The sequence below is a fragment of the Sylvia atricapilla genome, chromosome 6, assembly GCF_009819655.1.
Source record: "Sylvia atricapilla isolate bSylAtr1 chromosome 6, bSylAtr1.pri, whole genome shotgun sequence".
Taxonomy (NCBI): domain Eukaryota; kingdom Metazoa; phylum Chordata; class Aves; order Passeriformes; family Sylviidae; genus Sylvia; species Sylvia atricapilla.
This window is the reverse complement of record NC_089145.1, coordinates 35,290,340-35,316,257: the sequence shown is the minus strand read 5'-3', so window position 1 is coordinate 35,316,257 and position 25,918 is coordinate 35,290,340. Positions and strand designations below refer to the sequence as shown.

Genomic DNA, 25,918 nt, shown 5'->3' with positions numbered 1-25,918 from the left:
CCTTGGTGTGCAGCAGGAGAAGGATTTGTTTTGTGTCCCTGCTGTGTGCAGAGCTGAGTGACACTGACTGTGAGCTCAGAGCTGCACCCCTGGGCAGCACAGAACCTGGAATACGTTGAATTTAAAATTAAGACATCATTGTATGGGTCTAATTTTAGCAGGGAAGGAACAGTCTCGGGATGGGTTTAGGTTGCTGAAGGGAGGATCCCACTGCCCTCAGTGCCGCTGGATAAAATCCCCACGGGATGAATCCCTCCAGTGTAGGGAGCCGGGAGCTTTTGTGGCCTCTGCGAGAGAAACCAGCGAGGAAGCGCCTTGAAAAGCCGAGATCCGCCTCCTTCCCTCCCTCCCCTCTGGAATCCTCAATGGCACTTCTGTCCGTGAACGGCAGCACGGGCCCACGAGGGCATCAAAGTGCAGGGGAAAAGCACCCAGGGAAAAAAGCGGCATGAGGATGAGAGTCATCGAATCCCCACAGCTAGAAAAGCAGAGGGATTGTGGAAAAGTTGGAGGAGTTGGAGCAAAAAAGGGTATTGAGGATGGAAGGGAGTGCAGGGAATGGGGTAGAGATAGCTGGATTAGCTTGTGTGTATATGGGAATCTCAAAACACTGAGCTCAGCTGAAAAGCCTTCATAAATGTGATTTATAGTTATGTTTATTTATAGCTTTTCGATTTTAGGGAAAGGTTCTTCCCTCAGAGGGTGGAATAAGCCCTGGAAAAGCTCCCCAGGGAATGGTGACATTCCCAAGGCTGCCAGAGGTGAGGGAGCCTTTGGACAGCGCTGCCAGGGATGCCCAGGGTGGGATTGTTGGGGGGTCTGTGCAGGGACAGGGGTTGGACTCCACTATCCTTGTGAATCTTTCCCACTCAGGATATTCCAATTTACAATTCTCTGACAATTCCATCCTCTATTTCTACCCTGCAACTCTCCTCTCTGCCCCCTGAACCTCAGAATTTTCTATTTTTGACAGGGTGCCCAGACAAAATGATCTTGCTCTTGCCTTGACTTTAAGCCTCTTTATTTCAGGGACAGGCTTGGGGCAGACTGAAAAATAGGATTTTTATTTTTTTTCTTAATCCCTGACAGGAGCAGTGGCTGCTCAGGGACTCCAGTGGGAGGTTTGAGGACACAGACAGGGGTGGCTCTGGCCATCAAGGGACACTTGCCCTGGGTGGAGAGAGCCACTCCTTTGTCTCAGAATAGATCCAGGTATTTTACCAGCTGGAAATTGCTCCTGTGTGCCAGGGAAAACCCTAAATCCTGCTTCTGACAGGAGGGGTTGGAATTTAATCATCTCTGAGGTCTCTTCCAACCCAAAGCATTCCATGAGGAACCATTCCATGACCATCCTAAAGCGCTTGCAATGCCCAAAGCTGCTCTGGGAATATTTTACCTCAGTTATGCCATACATCAAGCGAAAAAAAACCCTGAAAGATTTGGGATTTGAGAAGCTTCTCTTTATTTCTTCTTGACCTGGAAGTGCTGGGAATTTAAAGGCAGTGAAAAGGAGATGGGAGAAGAGAGAGAGTAACTCAAAAAGAAGGATGAGATGTAAGATAAATATGTTTTATTTGCCTAAACCCAGATTTTTTAGAACTAGAACTGTTCTAGAAGTCTAGGACTGTTTATCTGGGGAATTTTCTCTTCTTTTCAACTTCCACTGGAATCTCTCTGTAGCAGCAGAGGATAAACATAAAAAAAAAAAAAAAAAAAAAAAAAAGAAAGACATTTTAATTTCTTGTTCAGTTTTAGGATTCTTTCCCCTTATTTTTCCCTGGGCTTATTTTCTTTAGGGATAATTTGGGTTTTTTGAAGGCCTGATGATGACGAGAAAGGAGCTGCCCTATTGCAGGGTGGGCGATAAAAGTTTCTTTTGCCCTGTAAAATAACAGTAAAAAATGTTTAAAAATGATGGGGAAAGGAGCTGAAGGAGGGGAGGTTTAGGTTGGATTTATGGAAGGAATTCCTGGCTGGCATGGAATTCCCAGAGAAGCTGTGGCTGCCCCTGGATCCCTGGCAGTGCCCAAGGCCAGGTTGGACATTGGGGTTGGAGCAGCCTGGGACAGTGGGAGGTGTCCCTGCCATGGCAGGGGTGGCACTGGATGAGTTTTAATCTCCCTCCCAATCCCATTCTGGGATTTTCTGATTCTAACTCGAAATCTGGGAATTCCAATCCGCTCTTGTTTGAACTTCCCTGAGTAAATATTTGCAGGAATGCCACTTCCAGCTTGGCATGGAGCTCCAACCCTTTCTCCCTGCCCGGAAAGTGAGCGTGCACTGTGTGTCTCGTTAGGAATATTGGCTTTGTGTTCCTGCAAGAAACGCTGGCTGTAAATGAAATGGATGCACACACAGCAATGGATATAAAAAAATATAATTCAATTATGTTCTATTACTTCGGTTCTGCCTTTCAAATAATGCCCCGAACTGGAGGAAATAATGTCCTTTCATTTCTATTCATCACAGCTGAGAGCCTTGTCAAGGACACGACTTGCTGCCTGTACTTTGATATTGCTATTAAATTATTTGGTTTCTTCTGCATTTCCAGTAATCCCTGAAGCCAATTGTGACATTTCCTCAATTCCATACATCCAGCCTAAACGCCTCTATTTGTCTCACCGTAATTATGACACGTTGGCAGTGGATTTTTTCAGGCTGCTCCGAGAATGACAGATAGATTTTTTTCTCCTCCCAGTGCCATTCCAGCCTCAGCTCCCCATCCCCAGGCAGCAGACTCCCCCTCTCCAAATTCCCTCATCATCTTCATCAGATCCTTGAATAAAGCCCCAGAACAGTTTGCGTGGGATGGGACCTTAAGGATTATCCCATTCCACTCCCTGCAGGGCAGGGACAACTTCCACTGGATCAAGTTGCTCCAAACCCCATCCAGCCTGGAACATTCCAAGGATGGAGCAGCCACAGCTTCTCTGGTCCAAGTGCTTGGCCTTAATTAAGCCTGGTCTAATTAGGTTTATGCTGAGTCTGAGAAAGTCCTGCCCTGGCCATTAATCACGACTAGGGTGTGTTTCCTGCTGGTTTAGGATTATCCCATTCCACTGGATCAGGTTGCTCCAAACCCCATCCAGCCTGGAATGTTCAAAGGAGCAACCACAGCTTCTCTGGTCCAAACGCTTGGCCTTAATGAGCCTGGTCTAATTAAGAGTGTTAACGATGACTTAAGGAGTATTTGGCTTGTGCTGAGTCTGAGGAAGTCTTGCCCCAGCCATTAATCACGACCAGGGTGTGTTTCCTGCTGCTTTAGCACCTTGTGAGGACTGGACTATGTCAGATCCATCAATTATTAATTCTCTAATCAATCCCCATCCACCTGCCACCGGTGCCTGACTCTCCTTTAACGCGAGGCCACAAAAAATGGATGTAATTCCCATTTAAATCCCGGGCAGTGCCCGGAGCAGCAGTGACCTGCCGTAATTCCGAGGGCACTTTTGTCACTGTTGGCTTCCCAGGCAGCTCTGCAATCCCGGGATGCTCGGGATGGAATCCCAGCCCCGCTCCCACACGGAAGCCTGTGAATGGGAGCCCCTTTCCCAAGGCTGCAGCTGCGGCGTGAATGGGAGCGGGGCGGGTCCCCTGGGATCAGTAGGGCCTTGTTCTGCCAGGGGAGGAGCTCCCGGGGGCTCTGCCGCTCGCTTGGTGCCCTGCCAAGCCCAGCCTGACTCCAAAAATGTGGGATTTGGGCTTGGAGAACCCCAATTCCAAAGGGCAGTGGAGATGCAGAGCCCTCAGGGAATGGAGTAGTTCTCGTGGGGCACAAATTTAAAGGCAGTGAAAAGGAGGTGGGAGAAAAGAGAGAGTAACTCAAAGAGAACAATGGCTTATTATTTTTTTTAATTTGCCTAAACTCCAAATTTTTATAACTAGAACTGTTCCAGAACTGTTTATCTGGAGCATTTTCTCCTTTTTTTCACGGGGTGTGCAACTTCCACTGGGATCTCTCTGTGTGGAAAGCGTGCCCCAGGCAAGTTTTGGGAATGGTTCCCAGAGCTTGTTGTTTGATAATGATTTTTATTATTCCTAACGGAGTTGTTTGTTTGATAATGATTTCTATTACTACTAATGGAGTTGAAGGAAGGTTTCCACTGGGAATGTTGGCTGGATGTTGGGGTTGGGGGAAGCTTTGCTGCCCAAAGCTCCCTGGCCCAGTGTTCCCCTCATCAATCCTGGAAGTCATTTAGGACAGACCTCGGCTTGGGGAGTGGCTTTGAGGGTGGTAATAGACCCCATTTAGTCCTGGCTCCTTCTGGCAGGGATGGTTTGGTTGCATTTGGAATTCTGGGAATTTGTGGGATTTTGTACCTGAACGTCTCCCGTGTCTCCATGAGTTTTGGTGTTGGGGGATTGTGCTGGCTCTGAGGCTTAAATTCCCAAACTAGGACTGAACCAAGGACTAATTTCATAAAATCCCTCCCTCCTTAATTCCATGTGGCAACCATGGGATCAATCCACGGCTGGGGGATGAGGGGATTGAGATCAGCCCTGGAAGAAAAACCTGGGAATGTAGGTGGGTGAGAGCTGGACCTGGCCATCCCAGAATCCCCCAAAGCCCTGGGCTGATCCCTCAGAGTGGGCAGCAGAAAAGGTGGGAATTCTGCCCCTCTGCCCTGCTCAGGTGAGGCCCCACCTGCAGAGCTGCTCCAGCCCTGGGGACAGAGCAGGACATGGAGAGAGTCCAGAGAAATCCACAGAGCTGCTCCAAGGGCTGGAGCCAGGCTGGGAGAGCTGGGAACGTTCACCTGGAGAGGAGAAGGTCCAGGGAGAGCTCAGAGCCCCTGCCAGGGCCTAAAGGGCTCCAGGAGAGCTGGAGAGGGACTGGGGACAAGGGATGGAGGGACAGGACACAAGGAATGGCTTTAGATGGAAAAGGGGAGATTTGGGTTGGATATTGGGAAGGAATTTCGCTCTGGGAGGGTGGGGAGGGGCTGGGCTGGAATTCCCAGATTTGTTTTGGCTGCCCCTGGATCCCTGGCAGTGCCCAAGGCCAGGTTGGACATTGGGGTTGGAGCAGCCTGGGACAGTGGGAGGTGTCCCTGCCATGGCAGGGGTGGCACTGGGTGGGATTTAAGCTCCTTCCAACCCAAACCATTCCAGGATTCCCTAGCTATAGCTCCCTGTTCTTTTCTCCTTTAGCAGAGAAATATCAATGTAAAGGCTTATTTGTGAATATTTGGAATATTGTGAATATTCCCTTCGTAAGAGGGGTTTGACCCTTTATCTGCTCCACCAAGTCCTATTTGCTGAAAACCTCAACAACCTTCCTGAATTTCTTAATATTCTTTGGATTAAATCCATTTTTCCATGTCTGTGGCAGCAGAAATCCAGGGATTTCTCTTTGCTTTTTTTGGAGATTGGAGCTGAAAGTGAAACGTGTGGTGTAAATAAAGGGAAAGTGCTGTATCCAAACTCTCATTTCCATGTACTTTGTGTTTGGAGTGCTGGGATGAAAGGGATGTGTCCCAGCCTTTTTATCCCATCCCACTTTGTTCCTGAAGGATGGCAAAGGGCTCCCTTTCATCCCAGGATTATGGAAATGGCCCCACCAGCTCAGGTTGACGTCTGTGCTTTTATCTTTTGCTTCAAGTTTTGAAGGGTTACCTGTGGTTCCCATGTTCCCCTGTCTCGAGATCTGATGGGAAGTGAGAGCAAAGAGCAGCTCCTTGCTGGAATTATTCAGGAAAAAAGATGAAACCCAGGGGAGGAAGGGAGGGGGAAATAGGTGCCAGCTGGGTGTTGACCCCACAGGTTCTGGTTGTACCTGAATCTCTGTTTTTGTCACCTTCTCCCCCCAAAAATAACTCCTTAAGCAGACAACATGGCACAATTCCCAGTTTTCCAGCTGGAATCCCAAATCAGGGTTTCTGGAGGCATCAGCTGATGGAAGAAGAGCTCAGAGGATGTGGACAAAGAGACCCTGGCACAGCTGGCAGAGCTGACTGCTTTGGGGTCTGGATTTTTGGCCATGAGCCAAATTCCTTTGGTTTTAAATTCCCTGAACCAGGAATTCATGCTGGGAGGGATTTGAGGAGCCCAAACCTGGAAGGAACTGGGAGGGAGGGCTTGGGTTGTGAATCTCTGCTCTCCTAAGGAGTTTCCTCCTGGTGACCAAGGACTGAGGGAGTGCTGGAGCTGTGCCAGGGAGGGTTAGGTTGGATTTTAGGGGAAGTTTCTACTATTCCAGAGGGTGCTGGGCATGGCCCAGTCTCCCCAGGGAATGGTGACATTCCCAAGGCTGCCAGAGCTCCAGGAGTGTTTGGACAGCACTACCAGGGATGCCCAGGGTGGGATTGTGCAGGGCCAGGAGCTGGATCCATGATCCCTGTGGCTCCCTTTCCACTTGGGATATTCCATAAGTAGGATGTTCCCAGTTCTCCCAGTGCCAGAACAGGTACAAAGGAAGCTCTTCCCATTTATTTTGTTCTCATTTCCAAATGCAGTCAAAGTAAATTCCTCCTGGGTGAAGCCCAAATAAAGCAAACTCTGATTTTATGGCTGATTCTTGTATTTGCCTCTAGTGCTTGGTTTGTATTCCTTTAATATTGAAATAAGATTCCCATCTAAAGCAGAACACCCGGGAATATCTTGGTGTAATAACAAGGATGGGGATGTGATTTTGGAATGTAACATTTTTATTGCCTCTCCCTTTTTATTACCACTTTTGCTGGCATTCTTGGCCCAGAATGTCAATCCTTCAGCTTCATTCCTGGTTTTTTTTTTTTTTTTTTTTTTTTTGGAATTGCTGCTTTTACTGGCCTAGCAATGGATATTTATACATTGGTTCATCATTTGTGCAGCCTAAAGGATGCAAGGATGCCTTGAAGCAAAGCCTGGATCCAGCAAGGGTGGTTCCCTCACCACAGGGGACACAGGATGTCACAGCTCAGTGTGATTTTATATCTATATTTATATTTATATTTATATTTATATTTATATTTAAATTTATATTGACATGTATTGGTTTCTTTATAGGTACTGCTGTATTTGTGTTTATCTTTATATTTTTAATTTTAATTTTAATCTTTTAATTTAAATTTTAATGTTTCATTTTAATTTTCGTATTTATATATTAATATTGTTTTATTTATGTAATTTATATTCTTTATATTCTTTATATTTTATTTATATCTATATTCTCCAATTAGTTGCTGCCCTGTCTTTTATTTTTGAGAATTTGCTCCTCTTCTATCACATGGAAATATTTTATGGAAAAGGAGAGACAAGAAAAGAGAATTAAAAAAATTAATCACTTCTTTCCAAGCATCAACCTGTGCTGACTGCTCCCACTGCACCTGGTCATAGGATTTAATGGGAATTTTATGGGAATTATGGGAATTAGGTTTGATGTGCAGGCTGTACATCCCAGAGAGGGGAAAATGCCTCTGTCTGGGATTGTTCAGTGTCTCCATGTGTGTGGAGAGATGATGTCCCAAGGGAGATGTCCACTCTGGATTCAAACTCCTGGGATTCATCCTAGCTGGCAGCCAAGTTCCCAGGAGTTCACTGGGGAGAAGGCGGATGAAGAGGGATGGATTAGGGGCGGGATCTGACCTGAGGAGAACAGGCTTCCCATGCCAAGGATATTATTTACTAATTCCTTTTTCCAAGGTTTCCGATCCAGTGTGTGGTACACGTCCCACACGTGGCATGTTCCATCCCAAATGTGGCTGCAGGGCTGTCCATCCTTCTATCCATCCTTCCATGAATCCACCATCCATCCATCTCTCATCAATCCCGACCTGCCTCTGCATGCCCAGAGCAGCTGTGGCTGCCCCTGGATCCCTGGCAGTGTCCAATGCCATGTTGGACATTGGGGTTGGAGCAGCCTGGGACAGTGGGAGGTGTCCCTGCCATGGCAGGGGTGGCACTGGGTGGGATTTAAAGTCCCTCTCAACCCAAACCATTCTGTGATTTTTGTGATTCCATGGCTATGGCTCTCCCTGCTTTTCTTTATCTCCTTCTCCTTTCCTTAGAGGAACAACCAGTCAGAGCTAGAACAAGAAACCAGTGAGTGCTGGGACACAGAGAATGACTTCCCGCTGCCATAGGGCGGAGATAGATGGGATATTGGGAATAAGGAATTCCTGGCTGGGAGGGTGGGGAAGGACTGGTCTGGAATTCCCAGAGCAGCTGTGGCTGCCCCTGGATCCCTGAAAGTGTCCAAGGCCAGGCTGGATGGGGTTTGGAATGATCTGGGACAGTGGAAGGTGTCCCTGTCCATGGCAGGGGTGGAATGGGATGATCTTTAGGATCTCTTCCATCCCAACCACTCCCTGATTCTCCAATTCCTGTTGATTTGCAGCATCCCCTTCCATCAAGCTCCTTGTGGATGACCCCATTGTGGTGAACCCTGGAGAAGCCATCACCTTGGTGTGTGTGACCACCGGGGGGGAGCCGGCACCCAGCCTGACGTGGGTGAGGTCTGCAGGGGTCCTGCCTGACAAGACTGTCCTGAACGGGGGCACTCTGACCATCCCCGCCATCACCTCCGAGGATTCCGGCACCTACAGCTGCATCGCCAACAACAACGTCGGCAATCCCGCGAAAAAGTCCACCAACATCATCGTAAGAGGTGAGTTCAGTCGGAAAAACATGGGCTTCTCGCCTGGAAGTTTATTCAAGTCTTAATCTAGCGGGACAGCAACATTCAAGGTTTAATGTTTGATGTTCAACGTTTAATGTTCTAAATTCAGCCTTCAACGATAATTGTTCAATGTTTGATGTTCAGTCTTCAGTGTTCAGCGTTCAACATTCAGCATTCATTGTTGAACATTCAGTGTTCAAGGTTCAATGTTCAATGTTCAACATTCATTGTTCAACATTCAACATTCCATGTTCAACATTTAATGTTCAATGTTCAACGTTCAATGTTCAGTGTTCAATGTTTAATATTCAACATTCAATGTTCAATATTCAACGTTCAGCAAAGGAGGTGTCCTCTGTTTCCAAATGGTCCTGCTTGGACTAGATCCTGAAGGTCTTTTTCAACCTTGATGATTCTCTTATTCCAGGATTTCTGGTCATTTCTGATCAGTTATGGGATGAAGTCTTGGTTTCCAAGACTTCCAGAGTTCCTGTGCTGGGATTAAAGCCCTGAGGTGGAACAAGGGTGGTTTGCTGCCTTTTTGTGCTGGGGAGATGCAGCAGCTTTTCCGTGCTAAATGGAGAGAATTTGGTTTGTTCAGCCTGGAAGGGACTGAGGGGAGACCTCACTGTGGTCTCCAACATCCTCCTGAGGAGCAGCCCTGATTTATGGTCCCTGTGACAAGGGACAGGAGCCAGGGAACAGCTGGAGCTGTTCCAGGGAGGGTCAGGCTGGATTTCAGGGAAAGGTTCTTCTCCCAGAGGGTGGAATAAGCACTGGAAAAGCTCCCCAGGGAATGGGCACGGCCTCGAGGCTGCCAGAGCTCCAGGGGCCTTTGGACAGCCCTGCCAGGGATGCCCAGGGTGGGATTGTTGGGGGGTCTGTGCAGGGACAGGGGTTGGGATGATCCCTGTGAGACCCTCCCAGCTCAGGATATTCCTCCATGAAATGATCACCACAGGCGTTGGATGCATCCCAAGCTCCTGGAGTTCCCATTGCCTGCTTCACCTCTTCCTTCCTCCTTACCTGAAGCTGTCACTGGAATTAAGGCTGGGAATGTCCTCCCTGGTGGGGAGCTTTAGGTTGATCCCTGCACTTTAATTCCAAGATAATATCAGGAAAAGTGTCTGAAAATGGTCTTGCACAACAACTGCTCCCAGCTGGAGGGAATCTTTCCCTGCTCATTTATTCTCTTCTGGAAAATCCCTGGGACACAGGCAGTTGGTTTGAATACAGATCTGGATTGGCTGATTGTCATCATCAGAGAGGATTCTCCTCCCTGAACCAAACACTTCATCTGAACCTCATATTCCACAATTTAATTTGGGAATGGGGGTGAAATATAAACTCCAAGCTGTAGGAACTTAAAAGAATGACTCGGGATTAATCAGGCTTGGGAAAAAAACCTGATGGATAAAGAGCCAATGTGGGAATATTTCATGGGAGCCACAACCCCCTCATTCTTATTCCCAAACATTTCCTGCTTTCCAGCAGGGTGAGGAATTAGGAGCTATTTCTGTCCTGGGGGTCAGGGAGGGAGCATTGGATCAGCCTGGATTGGATCAGGAGATGGGCACGGATGTATTTGGAATATTGTGTTTGAATTTGAATTTCTGACATTTGGCTCTGAGGTTTTGTTGTCATTCCTTGTCTCGGGAACATGAATTTGCTGGGATTTTCATGGGCATGAGGTTGAAAAGGGGAACTGGGAGCAAAAAACAGCTTGGGATAAGGAAAAGGAGAGGAAGAACTTGGTGTGGAAAGAAATCTCAACGTTTTAATTGACCCAGCAGACAGCACCAGCCAGCCCCAAAGAAAAGCCACATCCCTAAATCCCTGCAGACACAAATTCCATGACTCACGGCATTATAATAAAAAAATAATAATATCCCCTCACGTTTTTATTTATAGAAGATGATGCCTGGGAGCTGCAGGTTGTTGAACAAAATCTCATTAAAACACTTCTTTTTTTTCCTTTTCCCTCTCTGCTCTGTGGCCCTGTTACTGCTGAAAGCGACCACAACGAGAAGAACCCATCAAATAAATGAAGCTCAGCTCCTTGCTAGCGCCAGTTTTATTATTTCCCCCTTATTATCTCTGTTATATGGGAAAACTTCTCCTTTAGTAGAAAAAAACCCTCCATTCTAGTCTGGGATTTATTTTTGCTGGAAGTGGTGCTGAGTTGAGGAGTGAAATATGAGAGAAAAGCAGAGTTTGGGTTGACTTTGTGTGTTTATTTCTCAGCATTTTGACTCATTTCTCTCTCACATTGGCTCATTTTGCTGTTGTGGGTCAGGATTTTCACACAGCAGCTGAGGAGAGAAGAGAATTTGCTGGAAATAGAAACTTCCAAGCCAGGCAGGAGAAGTGTTTGGTAAATGGAGTTCCCATCTTGTGTCAAGTGCACCCTGAATCCCAGGATTCAACAATAATCCCCCAAACTGACCCAGAAATAAATGTTTTGTTCCCTCAAAGCACCATCAGGGTTCCAAGGAAATGTTTTCCCATGAAATTTCCCTAAATTTTGGTGTCTTTATCCAAGTGTCCCTTTGTTGTCTGTGCTTCATTCAATGATTGAAGCATCTCCATGAATTTTTTGGGGATGTTTTCCTACTTTTGTGGCTGCTAGTGACCACACCTGACTTAAAGGTGGAGAGGGACTTGGGACAGGGAAGGTGTGGATGTGTTGGAGGAGGACACAGAGCTGCTCCAGGGCTGAAACCTCTGCAACCAGGCTGGGAGAGTTGGGAATGTTCACCTGGAGAAGAGAAGGCTCCAGGGAGAGCTCAGAGCCCCTGCCAGGGCCTAAAGGGGCTCCAGGAGAGCTGGAGAAGGACTGGGGACAAGGGATGGAGGGACAGGACACAGGGAATGGCTTTAGATGGAAAAGGGGAGATTTAGGTGGGATATTGGGAAGGAATCCCTGTCTGGGAGTGACCAGGACAAGGGGGAATGGCTTTAAGATGGAAGAGGATAGATTTAGATGGGATATCAAGAAGGAATTCCTGGCTGGGAGGGTGGGGAGTGGCTGGGCCGGAATTCCCAGATTTGCTGTGGCTGCCCCTGGATCCCTGGCAGTGCCCAAGGCCAGGTTGGACATTGAGGCTTGGAGCAGCCTGGGACAGTGGGAGGTGTCCCTGCCATGGCAGGGGTGGCACTGAAAGACTTTTAAGGTCCCTTCCACCTCAACCATTCCAAGATTCTGTGATTCCAGAGTGGCTCTTCCAAGAGAGGAAAATGCTGGATAATGTCCTTTAAGACCACATCAGATGGGGACACAAGGAGAGCCACAGAAACCTTTTCCAGGACTTAAAATCAAGAGCATTGGCAGAATTGGGAAGAGTATCCGGCTGTGTGAAAATCGTAGAGCCACAGAATTCCTGAGGTTGGAAAGGTCCTCTGTGATCGAGCCCAACCATCCCCCAGCATTGCCAAGGCCACCACTGCCCCATGTCCCCAAGTGCCACCTCCACAGGTGCTTTAAATCCCTGCAGGAATAGGGATTCCAGCCCTGCCCTGGGTTCCATTTATTCCCTCCTGAGCAGCTTCTCCCATTCCCACCTTTTATCGGATTCCTCTTTCTTTCCCACTGTAACAGCAGCACATTTTTAATTCCGTTTGGCTCTGCCTGTGTGACTTTCACCTTCTGGGATGTGGAAACCTCATCCTCGAAGTTAATTTTTCTGAGGGGTGGGATTCCCTGTCAGCTGAAATAGAAAATAATGACCGTGCTCAGCAGCAGCACAAAAGCTCTTCCTGAACAAAAAGCACTCCAGGGAAATCCCTTTTAAGGCCAAGATTGCTGGAAGTACCTCTGGATTATCCCTTTAAAAGTGTGGGAACTGGAGGAGTGGCTGCTAAAAAAAAATAATTAAGGGATAAAAAGAGAAGGAGGAAGCTCAGATTGGGAAATTAATGAACTTTTTGTTTCTTTTTTAATTAAATGAAAATCCTAGGATTTTGTTCTCTTCACTTGCTTTCCTTCTGCTTTTCTGTTCTTTATCCCAAAGCTGCTTTTAGGAATTTCCCTTGGGGTTTAGAGGGGCAAAGGATAAAATTAAGGCTGGTTTGGACATCACCACCTCTGGAAAGTCCCCAGCTTCCATCAGTTGAAATGTGAGCAGGGCCTCCATGCACTGGTGAGCACCAGAGCATGGGAAAGGCTCTGGAATTTTATCCCAGAGCTGGAATTGGCATTTGGTAGGCAGCGGTGATAATTGTCACCCAGCAGGTCACTCCTGGCAGGAGGGTGAGGGACAACACATCTGTATTCATGATCACTGCCTGGAATCTTCTGGGATTGATTGGGAATTCTGATATCGCAAAATGTTAGATTTTCTATCCAAATGGCACAAGGAGCCTTTTTTCCCATTTGTTCTTTCCCCTCTGTATCCTGGGAAGGGCTCCCAGGAAGCAGAATGGAATAAATTTCAGGACGTGGGTCTGGTATGTGTGGTCACTGCCTGGAATCATCTGGGACTGGTTGGGAATGCTGAAATCCTAAAATGTTGGGGCTTTCATGGAATTGGCAGAAGCAGCTTGTTTTTCCCCATCCTTTATTCTTCCTTTGTATTCTGGGAAGAGCTCCCAGCAAGTGAGAGAATGGAATAAATTTAGAGATGGGGTCTGGCATGTTTGGAATCATCTGGGGTTGGTTGGGAATTCCAAAATCCTAAAAGGTTGGATTTTCCATGAAATTGCAGGAGGAGGTGTTTGTTTCCATCCTTACTTTTCCTCCCTGTATTCTGGGAAAAGCTTCCAGCAAGGATAAATTTTGGGATGTGGGTCTGGCAGGTGTGATCACTGCATGGAACCATCTGGGGTTGTCTGGGAATTCTATAATCCTAAAATGCTGGATTTTCCATTAAATTGGAGCAGGAGGGTGTTTTTCCATCCATTTTTTCCTCTCTGTATCCTAAGAAAAGCTCCCAGAAATGGGAGAATGGAATAAAGTTTGGGATGTGGGTCCATGGTGGCCTTGGCAGTGCTGGGATAACACCTTGGCTCGATGATCTCTGAGGGCTTTTCCAGCCTTAATAATTCTAATTTTTTCCATCTTATTTCCTGGCTGGAGAATCCCAAAGGCTTTGGCCAATATCCAAAGGCATCTCCTCCATGGAGAAACGCCCTCTGTGATGGGGTTTCCAAAGGTTTTAACCAAGCAAACCTGACCTCCTCACCCAGAGTGTTCCTACAGCCATAAATTCCCAGTGTGCTCCCTAAAAGTTTACAGCTCTGGGAATGAATGTGTGGAAAAAGGGAGCTTTGGAGTTGAATAAATCCATTTATTTTTATTATCTGCCACAGGCTCAGGCCTGTGAGCTCTTCCCATGCCGGAGGGTCATATATGAGTTCATAAAAGACTCTCCTATCAAAACAGAGATGGTTTATTGATCCTTCTGCCCTTTCATTAGGACTTCCCAGAATTTTTTGTGAGCAGAAATTTGATTTTAAGGGAAGTTTGCTGCTCTGGAGGACATCATGAGGAGCCTGTTGGGCACCACGTGTGTCTGGAAGGATTTATCATAAAGGATTTCAGGAGATGGGATTCATCTGATCCCTCTCCTTATGTTCAGGTGGAAAACTATTTTTTTTCCCCATTTTGCCCTGGGGGTGATGGGGACAGTGGGGACAGGTGTGGCCAGCTGGGGCCAGAACCATCTAGATTGGATTGGGAATTGTGTGGCAGCAGGAGCAGAGATGGGACTGTCCTGTTTGTCCTGTTTGTCCCCTGTGCTGGAACTGCTGGAGCAGCTTGAGGGTTGTGCCCAATTCTGGACCCCTTAGCTCAGGAAGGACCTGGAGGGGCTGGAGCATGTCCAGGGCAGGAGCTGGGGAAGGGTCTGGAGAATTCCTGGGGGAGCTGGGAAAGGGGCTGAGCCTGGAGAAAAGGAGACTCAGGGGGGACCTTGTGGCTCTGCACAAGTCCCTGACAGGAGGGGACAGCCGGGGGGGATTGGGCTCTGCTCCCAGGGAACAGGGACAGGAGGTGAGGGAATGGCCTCAGGCTGGGCCAGGGGAGGCTCAGGGTGGACAGCAGCAGGAATTTCCCCATGGAAAGGGTGCTGAGGCCTTGGAAGTGTCCAGGGAGGTTTGGAGTGCCCATCCCTGGAGGTGTCCAAGGAATTCCTGGAGGTGGCACTTAGAGCTCTGGGCTGGGGACAGGGTGGGCATCAGGCACAGCTGGAACTCGGTGACCTTGGAGCTCTTTTCCAACCTCAGTGATCCTGGGATTCCCCTGGAGACAAGGATAAAGGTTATTTATACTCTTGATAGGCAGAAGTTATTAATTACTAAAGCTGATAATTGTTTTGGCAAGGTTTGTGCTCTGCTTTAATATTGTTTTAGATCCTGGCTGATAACACATGACAAGTTCTGCGTACTTTTATCAACATTTTCTTTTTGGCAGAGAAAAAGTTGAATTTTTCCAAGTTTTTTCTCCTGTTGGAAGGGGTGGAGACCAAGAGGAGAAAGATGAGTTCACAGTGGTTTCTTCAGATGTTCCCAAGGCATTTTTCTGCCCTTGAAATGTGTTTTAAGACACTTTTCCTGCTGCATCAAGCAGCTGGTACAGGGCTTTTTAGGTCTCTGCCCAGTCTGATAGATAACTTTGGGAATTTTTATAGGATCATGATGTAGTTTTGAGGTATTTAGGAGTGGGAGAAAAAGTGTTGAAAGGAAATGCATCCCATGTTGAGGGGAAATTATTCCCATGGAAGAAATCGAGGAAGGAAATCCAATCTAAGGAAATCCTGAACTCCAAGAAAGCCTCTTGGCCACCCCAAAAGCAGGAATAGGGATAATACAGTGTGGAAGCCCTGGGAGGGGGTGGTTTCTTTGGGATTGAGAGAATGGCTGAGTTTCACGTAGGAAGAAAAGAGAGAAGAATTCCAATGGATCACTTTGGGGCAGAAAAAACTCAGCAAGGCTTTTTTTTTTTTTTTTTTTTTTTTATTTAATTTTTTGGTGGTGGGGGACGGCTTTGGCAAAATATTTAAAATTTGTAAACATCCTGGAAAATATCCAGCTGCAACATTCCAAGGATTTCAGATTTGTTTGGCAAATGCAGAGCCCACTGGGGGTTGTGGCAGCTTCTCTGAAGGGTTTCATTTATATCCCAATCTTTGTCTGGCTTGTGACTCCTGAATTCCCATTTTCTTGGGAAATTCCCAAGAATTTCTCACCTCGGGGATGGGACAGCCCCAATCCATTGCTCCAGGCACACATCCATGTCTTGGCAAGCTGGGATTTTGGAGCTTAGGAAATATTTTAGCTTTTCCCCCCTTGTTTTCTTTTGCGTGGGGTTTTAAAAGTGACATAATTCCAGCTACTAAGTTGTCCCTGTTTCTTCTTGGTCAAACTCCTGCAGTTTTTGGAATGTGCTGGGATCTTATCCATGATCTTTCATCTGTATCCCATTAAAATCAGGGAAGAAGCATCTTTCCATCAGGAAAAAATGGGAGGGTATAGTAATTTCTGTCTCCAGGGGCAACTCCTGTTTTTTTCCCAGGAGCTGAGGGTGGGAGGTGGTGGAATTTCTGCCCCTGGAGGTCTCCAGGCCTTGGAAAAATCAATATGAGCTGGATATCGGAGAAGGAACCTCCTGAGCTCAATCTCACCTGGATGTTTCTCAGAATTATGGAATGGTTTGTGCTGGAGGAGATCTCAGGGATCATCAATTCCCAACCCCCAATTTCCATGGAGCCTTTCCTCCTAAAAGCCATTAAAAGAGGAACCACGCTGAGTTTCTCCCCCTTTGATCTCGCCTTCATCTCCTGAATGGATCAGATTTGAAGCAAGTTGTAAACTGAAATTTTTCATCATTCAAAGGAATCCAAACCTCCCCCTCCTTCAAAAGAGCAGCTCTGAAGGAGCCGGGAGCTAATTAAGCTGAGCACACACACACACACACACACACACACACACAAAAAACAAAAACAGGACTAAAATTAAAAAAAAAAAAAAAATTCCTTTTCTTTTCAAAATTAGCAGCGGTTTCTAAAAGCAGAGACAAAAAAACCTGAGGTCTCTCCGTGGGATTTGCATTTAAATTGGAAGTGGGAACGCATCTGGCCTTGGAAGTGCCAAATAATTGCTTGATATTTAAAAGTTTGGAGATGCTTGAGGAGAAGACGTTTGACATCTTAATTGTTTGGGGAGCTGCTGGAAGTTTGGGATTTCAGAAACTTCCATCTCATACCGTGTTGACAGGAGCAGAACGAGCTTGTGCCGAAATGGTGGGAACATGTGGCTTTTTTTTAGCAGGAATTTGCTTCAAGCCTGTCTTGGGAATGGTTGGGAAGTGGAATTTTTTCAGTTATCTCAGAGTCTTCTCCTCATGGATTGGGAATTGTTGGAAGAGGCTGCTCAGGGGTGGAATGGAATCACAATCCCTGGAATTGTGCCCAAAATGTGTGGATGAGGGCAAGGTTTAGTGGTGATCGCAGAGGTTGGTGGTTGGACTTGCTGATCTTAGAGGAATTTTCCAACTTGGACAATTCTGTGATTCTAAATGCCCAGTTTAAGGAATTTGGATCTTGAGAATGGTCCAAGTTGGAGTGTCATCCCTCAAAACTTGGACTTTTTATTTCATTGCTCTATTTTTTATTGGTTTTTGATTTTAGATTTCCTTCCAACCCAGACTGGTCCTTATGACTGGAATTGCATCCAGGTCTGGGCTTCTTAGAACAAGGAAGGTGGGGATGTTTTGGAGGAGGACACAGAGCTTCTCTGAGGGCTGGAGCTGCTCCAAGAGCTGGGAATGTTCCCCTGGAGAGGAGAAGGCTCCAGGTAGAGCTCAGAGCCCCTGCCAGGGCCTAAAGGGGCTCCAGGAGAGCTGGAGAGGGACTGGGGACAAGGGATGGAGGGACAGGACACAGGGAATGGCTTTTAGCTGGAAAAGGGGAGATTTGATTGGGATATTGGGAATTGGGAATTCCTGGCTGGTCTGGAATTCCCAGAGCAGCTGTGGCTGCCCCTGGATCTCTGGCAGTACCCAAGGCCAGGTTGGACTTTGGGCTTGGAGCAGCCTGGGACAGTGGGAGGTGTCCCTGCCCATGGAATAGGTGGAATGGGATGGGATTTATGGACTCTTCCAACCCAAATCATTCTGGAATTCTGTGCCACACTTTGATTATGCAGAGCTCATATCCAAAAACTCTATAATTTGGGGTGTGGTTTTGCACTTCTATTCATAATTAAGTTTCACAATTAAGCCAGAAATCTGTAATTTCCACTCCAATATTTTCCTGGTCCGTGACAGCAAATGTGAATTTTTGGCAACAACAAATCCGAGTTTTTCCCGTTCTTTATCCACGGAACAATGTCAAAATGTATTTTCATGTAAAGAATGAGGTTTAATAACCACACTAGGATAATCACCAGTGAAAAAGGTCTTTTGGACAGTAGTTAAATTGTTTGGATAATGGAGTTTAAAGGAATCCTGGAGAGTGTTGAAGGCAGACCCAAGCTTGCTGCCCACAGCCAAAATAAGCAAAAATTTGGTGTCTTGTCAGAGTTTGGGATAAAACCTTGGATTTTCCTTCTCTTGATTTGATAGCAATGGACAAGTTACTGCCAAGACAGCAGGGAAGGATTCCTGTGGGTTTTTATTCAGTGGAAATGAGGGGCTTGGAGCAGTAAATGGATCCATTTAAGCTGGAATTCCAGATAAAAAATAAGTATGGACTGCACGGCTCTTCCCACATGGGGTGCTGGAGCAGATTTTTTTGTTTCATCCATTTTCATGTCATTCCAGGATGGTTTGGCCAGTTTGGATGGACCTTGGAGCAACCTGGGGTAGTGGAAGATGTCCTTGTTCATGGGTTGAGACTGGAGGATCCTTAAAGTTCTTTCCAACCCAAACCATCCTGGAATTCTGGGATCTATGGCCATTTCCTCGCTGTGTCTCTGTAGTCCATTATCCCTGAAAATTAAGTGGAAAATGTTTCCCAGGTTTATAAACTCATTTTCCCACACGTGAGGAGGAAACAGGAATTGATCAGGAGCACCTGGACACCAGTAAAGGTTTTCCTGACTTCTCTGACCCAGCTCACAAGCGAGATCCAGGAGATCACAGAATTCTCAGAGATTTTGGAGGATCCTGGAAGTGAGGTGGGGCTGGGCACGGAATTATTGGAAAATGGGAAATTTCATGTTCTGGGTGCTCAGGAACAAGGTCCAGGCTGGATTCTGAGCTCTCCAAACCTCCAAAATCTGCTTGGGTGAAGTTCTCATCCTTTGCACTGGTTAAAACAAAATCACTGACAAAAAGTGAAAGGGAACAACCAAAATGACCCCAAACTTCCTCTGGGGAGGGCACAGGAGGTGCCCTGGGGGGCCTCTGGCTGCTCAGTGAAGGTTAAAACCAGGAATTGGGAGTTTTGCTGCCTTGTTGTCACAGGTTAAACACAGGCAGAACCATCAGCAGCCACAAATCTGAGCGTTCCCTGTGTCCTGCATCAACTCAGGAAGGAGCCAGGGGTCCATAATTCTCATGTCAAAGCCTAAAAACAGTGCAGAAAATGGTACAGAACTTGATGTATTTAGTGGTGCCATTGGAAACTAGGTAGGCAGGAACGTTCTGAGGGATTAAAGGAAAATTTGGGGTCGATCAGGGAGGGGGTGAGAAAAAAAAAAGACAACTGAACCTGCTGAATGCAAAAAGATGAATGCTTGAGATCCTGAACTGCATTTTATTACTTTGAAAGTATAATTAATGAGCGAGGGCAGGGACTGTTTGTGAGGAGTTTGAGGACAAAAAGTTGTTTCATCTCGGGCTGTTTGATCACATCCCTGTTCTTTGGGGCCTCTTTGGAGCAGGGCTGGCACTTTGCTGAGTCTCAGAGAACAGTTACAGATTTATTTGTGCATTTGCTGCTCCTTTGGAGCTCCGTGAGCTGGTGACGTTCCCAAAAAACCTGCTGGGAAGGGTCTGCAGCAGCTGGTTAATCAGAGAATCCTGGAGTGGTTTGAGTGGGAACTGACTTTAGAGATTATTCCATCCATTTTCCATGGGCAGGGACACCTCCCACTGTCCCAGGCTGCTCCAAGCCCAATGTCCAGCCTGGCCTCAGGAACTGCCAGGGATCCAGGGGCAGACAAAACAAATCTGAGAATTCCAACCCAGTCAGGAATTCCCAATTCCCAATATCCCACCCAAATCTCCTCTTTTTCAGCCTAAACCCATTCCCTGTGTCCTGTCCCTCCATCCCTTGTCCCCAGTCCCTCTCCAGCTCTCCTGGAGCCCCTTCAGGCCATGGCAGGGGCTCTGAGCTCTCCCTGGAGCCTTCTCCTCTCCAGGGGAACATTCCCAGCTCTCCCAGCTTGGATCCAGAGAAGCTCCAGCCCCAGAGCACCTCCATTACCAAAATTGATGCAAGAGGGAACTTCCTCAAGTTTCTATCGTTTGATTAAAGCAACTCAGCCCCTAACGGAGAGTCAGGGAATCCCACAGTGGTTTGGGATTAAATCCCATCCCATTCCTACCCCTACCATGGCAGGATCACCTCCCACTGTCCCAGGCTGCTCCAACCCCAATGTCCAGCCTGGCCTTGGACACTGCCAGGGATCCAGGGGCAGCTGCAGCAAATCTGGGAATTCCAGCCCAGCCCCTCCCCACCCTCCCAGCCAGGAATTACTTCCCAATATCCCATTAAATCCATTTAGTTTATAACCATTCTCCCTTGTCTCTGCCTGTGGAAAAAACCCTTTAACCTTTAATTTCTCTTTTATTTCCATGTTTCACCCCATGGAAACTTCTCAGCAATGCTTAAAAATGTGACTGATAACACAGAGACAAAATCCATGCATGGCTCAATTTCCTTGTCATTTAGGAATGCTCTCCTGGAAATCTCCTGCTGGAAATGGAGGTCCAGGGATCTACAGACAAGGAAAATCCAAGGCACTGGATTTTTATGGCATTGATGGATGGAGGAAGTGGTAGAAAATGAAAAATGATAGAAAGCTCCTTTTTCCTTTACCTGGTGGGTTTGTATCAAACTCAAGTGTTGGCAACATTCTGGAAATCAGGAAGGTCTGAAGGGATTTTGAAAACCTCATCCAGATTCATGGAATGGTTTGGGTAGGAAGATCCTGAAGGACCATCCAGTTCCAACCCCCTTCTGCTTGCAAGAAACAGCTTTGACCCAAACTTTGAGGTTCTGCCCCCTTTTCTCACCTTGGAATTGTTGCTTTTTCTACAAAGGAAAGTTACCCTGACTCCTCTGCTAGACTTTGTTCAGTTCTAGGCAGGAGAAACTGCTGAAAATTCAGAAAATAAAAATAGTTTATTGAGGTTAGGAGCAACTAATTTGGGCTGAAACATCACTCTGGTCGTGCCCATTGAGTTCTTTTTTGGTTTTCTCCTGCCTGAAAAAGATTTGCATAAAATATTGAGGGTTTTTTTTTGTGTGTGTAAGCATTGTTTGTGCTGTTATTTCCACACACACACAAAAAAAAGAGTTTAATTCTGTGGCAGTTTCCAACTGGTTCATCCTCGTGATTCCAGCTTGGTAGTGCTGATTCCTGGGAATTGGCTGAGCCTTTCCCAAGGGAAGGAGAGCGGCTCCATAAAGAGGAGTGCAAAAATAATTTCCATCTTGATTAAAGCTGTGAAGCTTCCTTAAGTAAATACAAGTAAATGAATAATGTAAATAAATTAAATAATGAATGAATAAATAAAAGCAACCAGTTGGATACTTTAAGATGTGGTGGAAACTAAGGAGCAGCATCCGAAATGATGCTTTTCCTAGGAAAAATATCAAATTTTCCATTTTCTCCTTAAAAATTTTGCCTTCCTCAATGGAAGAAGCCTCTCCTACCCTGTGGGACTGAGGGCAAGTAGCTAAAATTTAGGCTTTTTTTCCCCCACTTTGAAAAGACAACCTAATAAACAAATAAATCAATAAATGTGAATTATTTTCTGAGTTATGAAAGTGTTAACTCTTTTCCAGGTGGTGGGAGTGCTCATGCAGCATGGAATTTGCAAGTTCCAGGGAGTTGTGTTGCTCAAGGAGCTACTGAATTACCAAAATTGAGTCTGAATAACCAAAACTGAGTCTGAACTGAGTTTGGATTGGCAAAATTGAGTTGGAATTAGCAAAACTGAGGTGGAATTACAAAACTGAGGGTTTTTTGAATTGACAAAATTGAGTTGGAAAAAACAAAATCAAGTCTGAATTCCCATTTTCACTGCTCATGGGTGGAGCAGACTGAGGTGTTTTAGTATGTCCAAAGTATGGAATCTCTAGAACCTTTCAGGGCCTGAAGGGGCTGCAGGAGAGCTGGAGAGGGACTTGGGGACAAGGGATGGAGGGACAGGACACAGGGAATGGCTTCAAATTGGAAAAAAGGAGATTTGTGTGGGATCTTGAGTGTTCCTGGCTGGGAGGGTGGGCAGGGGCTGGGCTGAAATTCCCAGATTTGCTGTGGCTGCCCCTGGATCCCTGGCAGTGCCGAGGGCCAGGTTGGACACTGGGGCTTGAAGCAGCTTGGGACAGTGGGAGGTGTTGGTGGGTTTTTTTATGTTATGATAAAAATGTTTTTTCTACTTTATGATAAAAAAATTCTGATAAACTACTGTTTTTTCCTGTGTTCTAGCCTTAAAAAAGGGACGTTTTTGGATCACCCCAGACCCGTACCACAAGGACGACAACATCCAGATCGGGCGGGAGGTGAAGATCTCGTGCCAGGTGGAAGCCATCCCTTCAGAGGAGCTGGCCTTCAGCTGGTTCAAGAACGGGCGGCCCCTGCGCAGCTCCGAGAGGATGGTGATCACCCAGACCGACCCCGACGTGTCCCCTGGCACCACCAACCTGGACATCATCGACCTCAAGTTCACGGATTTCGGGACCTACACCTGCGTGGCGTCCCTCAAGGGAGGTGGCATCTCAGACATCAGCATTGACGTCAACATCTCCAGCAGCACGGGTGAGCGGGGGATCCCGTGGGGTTTGTGGGGGTGGAGGCACCCAAGGTGGTAGAGGGGGTCGTGTGGGGACCTTCCAACACATTCCAGGAGAGATGGAGAGGGAATGTTCATCAGAAATTGGTGAAGGGACACAGGGAATGGGTTCAAGATGAAAGAGGGAAAATTGAGGTGGGATTTGGGCTGGAATTCCCAGATTTGCTGTGGCTGCCCCTGGATCCATGGCAGTGCCCGAGGCCAGGTTGGACACTGAGGCTTGGGGCAGCCTGGGACAGTGGGAGGTGTCCCTGTCATGGAAAATGGATGTCACTGGGTGGGATTTAATGTCTTTTAAATCCCAAACCATCCCATGATCCCATGATTGTACTGTCAGGAAAAGAACTGGGAGGATTCTTGGAGGAGAAGAGCCAACTTTGGAATGATGGGTGAGCATTCCATGCAAACTTTGTCACCTGCCTGCCCAGGTGGAGAAAACAGTGCTGTGTGTGCACTCGTGTATCCAACAACTCCTGAATTCCCTGGAATTCCTTGGGAATAATTGGGAAAACTAATGGGATTTCCTGGAAGGGTCCATTAGTGGCCATTCCTATCAGCTCACCACAATCCCTGCAAGAAATGAGGAATTCTGTCACCCCTTTGAATTTTCTGTCCTGGAACACTCCAGAAAATCAGGAAAGGGGGAAGAAAATGTGGAATTTGAGCTCAGCCTTTTTCAGCATCCTAAAAGGAATTCTGCTCTTGGAATGACTTCATTACCCAGCCGAGTGGAAGCTGAAATAGTTGCCTTGCTTTGAAGGTCATTACTGATTCATCAAGATTCATTACTGCTCTGCTAATTAGGAACAGAAGGCCCAGGCACAAACACATTTCCCAAATGCCAGGACTTGCAGGCATTTATTAACATCCCTCTGGATGTCTGGGATGGGGGGGAATTTCCTCTTCCTGATGTTTGTGCGGCTCCTCCTGGAGTCACCGAGTGGGGCAGGAGGGGCTGTGACAAATCCCAAGGAAGGAGGAAATCCATGAATCCTCTAGGAGGTTGGGAAGGGACGCGCAGCTCTGGAATTGCCCTTGTTTAAGCGGGAATATTTTGTTTCCCTTGACATTTTCAGCAGGAAAAAACCCACGGATTTATGTCCTGAGTATCTTATATAAATGGACCTGAAGTAATCCCCTGGCTGCTCCCCCCCATATCTCAATAAAATAGGTCAGTGAAGAGAGGGAATTGAGACTCAAACGTGGAATATCTGCCCTAGAAAAGCCCTGTCATCCATAAAACCCACCCTGGGCAAATGTGACTGAGAGCCAGCCTGGGTTTTTTGGGAGATGTGGGGATCATGTCATGGAAACCTGGAGGCAGAAGATGCTAAAAAAGCAGCAAAAAACTCAATAAAGTGGGTCTGTGGTAAGCAAAAAAAAAAAAAAAAAAAAAAAAAAAGAGGTGGATTGGAGGGTGTCAGCCTGAGCAAGGGGTTTTTTTCTCTGCTTCAAATATTTGATTTAGTCAGGAGGAATCAGCTTTGGGATTGTTTGCTCTGTTCAGGACACTGTTTTTGTTCAAAAAAATCAGTGTTTTCCCATTCTGGCTCATTCCCTTTCCACCTTTTCCCTGGAGAAAAAATTGAGCAGGGAAGTGAGTTGTTATTTTGGGGCATTTTCCTTTATTTTCTGGTTTGAATTTTCTGGTTTCTGCTCTGAATTGCCACGTGAAGGTCTGAGGAAGTGCTGATCCTCTTTTCCCAAGGGTGTCCTTCCTTTGGCCCATTCCCACCCCATGTGGACACAGCCAGAGAAATATCCCATATGGAAAACCATCAAACAAATTCCTGCCCTCAGGATGAGCCTGAGGACGCGCTGAGCTTGTGCCACCTCAGGATGGGAACATCCCAGAGCAGGACATGGATTTTGGATGAGCACAGGGCAGCCTGGAGGCCTTCAGATCTCATGGAATCATGGAATCAATCATGGAATCAATCATGGAATCAGTCATGGAATCAATCATGGGATCATGGAGCTGTTTGGGTTGGAAGGGATCTTTGAGTTGGAGGGACCACCTTCTGCTATCCCAAGTTGCTCCAACACTTCCAGGGATAAATTTGCCTCTCCACAAATTCTGCTGTAATCCAGGCAGAGTTGTTCTTGGAGAGCTGCTCCATGTGAGGCCCTGCAATAGGAAAAGGGCTTCCCTGCCAAGCTAATCAGCTCTCTATTAAATAATGAATTAATTAAGGCTCCAGGCTGCTGTCACAGGACCTGCAGCCTTGATCTGGTGGTGCCACAGGAGTCCTCTGGTCATCCTGTTCTTGCTTTGATGAGACATAAAAAGAGGCCTTGATTCCAGCCCGAAATGTTTATTGGAATCGCAGCCGTTGCATAATGAGGATGTGGGGTTTGGGAGGCAATTAGTGCCTAATTAAGGTATTTGTAAACCTTAAGCACCATCCAGAGTGATCAGGAAACAAGAGGCCTTTGGTTATTGCAGGAAATGGATGGGTTTGGTGAGCCCTTACCCTTGGAATTTATCTTGGAAAGGGGCAGGGAGTAGAAAGGACAGAAAAACGCCATATTTTGTTAAAAATCTTTGTCTTTTATAGTTCTGTTTCTGTGCTTAATGTGCAGAGTTTTTCTTGTTAACTCCATCCTTGAGAGCTCCTTCCTGTCCGCCCCTACAGCCTATTCCCCTTGGGAAGTCTTATTTCTCTGGGATAAATCCACCCTCCATGGGTGGATTCCAGCAGGATTTCTGGCAGCTGGCACCCTCTGTGTGGCAGAGTCTCTTTGTTCTCCCCCAGAACCCCCTCACCCTGTGGTTCTCCTTATCCATGGATGCTCCTCAGCACGGCTCCTGCAAAAGCACTGGAATTAATTTCCCTAATTTGCTGCTGGCTCTGCATGTTCTGGGTTATAAATGTTCCTCTTTCCTCTGGCAAAGTGGTGGTTTAGGGCTTTAGTGCTGTGTTCCAAGCAGTGATCCTGGAATTATTTGCCTGCCAGAGCAGAATATTTTGTCCAAAAAATGAGGATCATCCAAACCCTCAGGACTGAGCCCTTTGTCCAAGGCCTCACCATCACTTCAGGCTTCAGAGGTGGTCTTGAATTGGATCTTAGAGAAAATTCCTACTCAGAAAGGATGGAAAATGCTGTCCAGGGGAGTCTCCTTCTCTGGGAATGTTCAGAGAATGTGTGGATGTGGCAGTCGGGGCCATGGGCTGGTGATGACCATGGTGCTGGTTGATGGTTGGGCTTGGTGATCTTGGAGGGCTTTTCCAATTTAAGGGATTCTGTGATTCCATAAAATCGACGGTGGATGTTGTGTCCTCATGTGCAGTTAGGAGTGGGTTGTGTCCCAGAAAATGTGGAATTTCCCCTTTGGAATTGGGACCTTGCCTGGG

The 25,918-nt window shown here is 46.8% G+C and overlaps 1 protein-coding gene across 1 annotated transcript in view; it reads left to right on the top strand.

Moving 5' to 3' along the window:
• The window catches only part of MDGA2 (MAM domain containing glycosylphosphatidylinositol anchor 2), a 207,185-nt gene that overhangs the window by 100,149 nt on the left and 81,118 nt on the right, over positions 1-25,918 (top strand). Inside the window, exons 6-7 of the mRNA XM_066321469.1 lie at positions 8,318-8,587; positions 22,199-22,528. Of these exons, the coding sequence (XP_066177566.1) occupies positions 8,318-8,587; positions 22,199-22,528 (600 nt within the window). The remainder of the gene's footprint in view (positions 1-8,317; positions 8,588-22,198; positions 22,529-25,918) is intronic.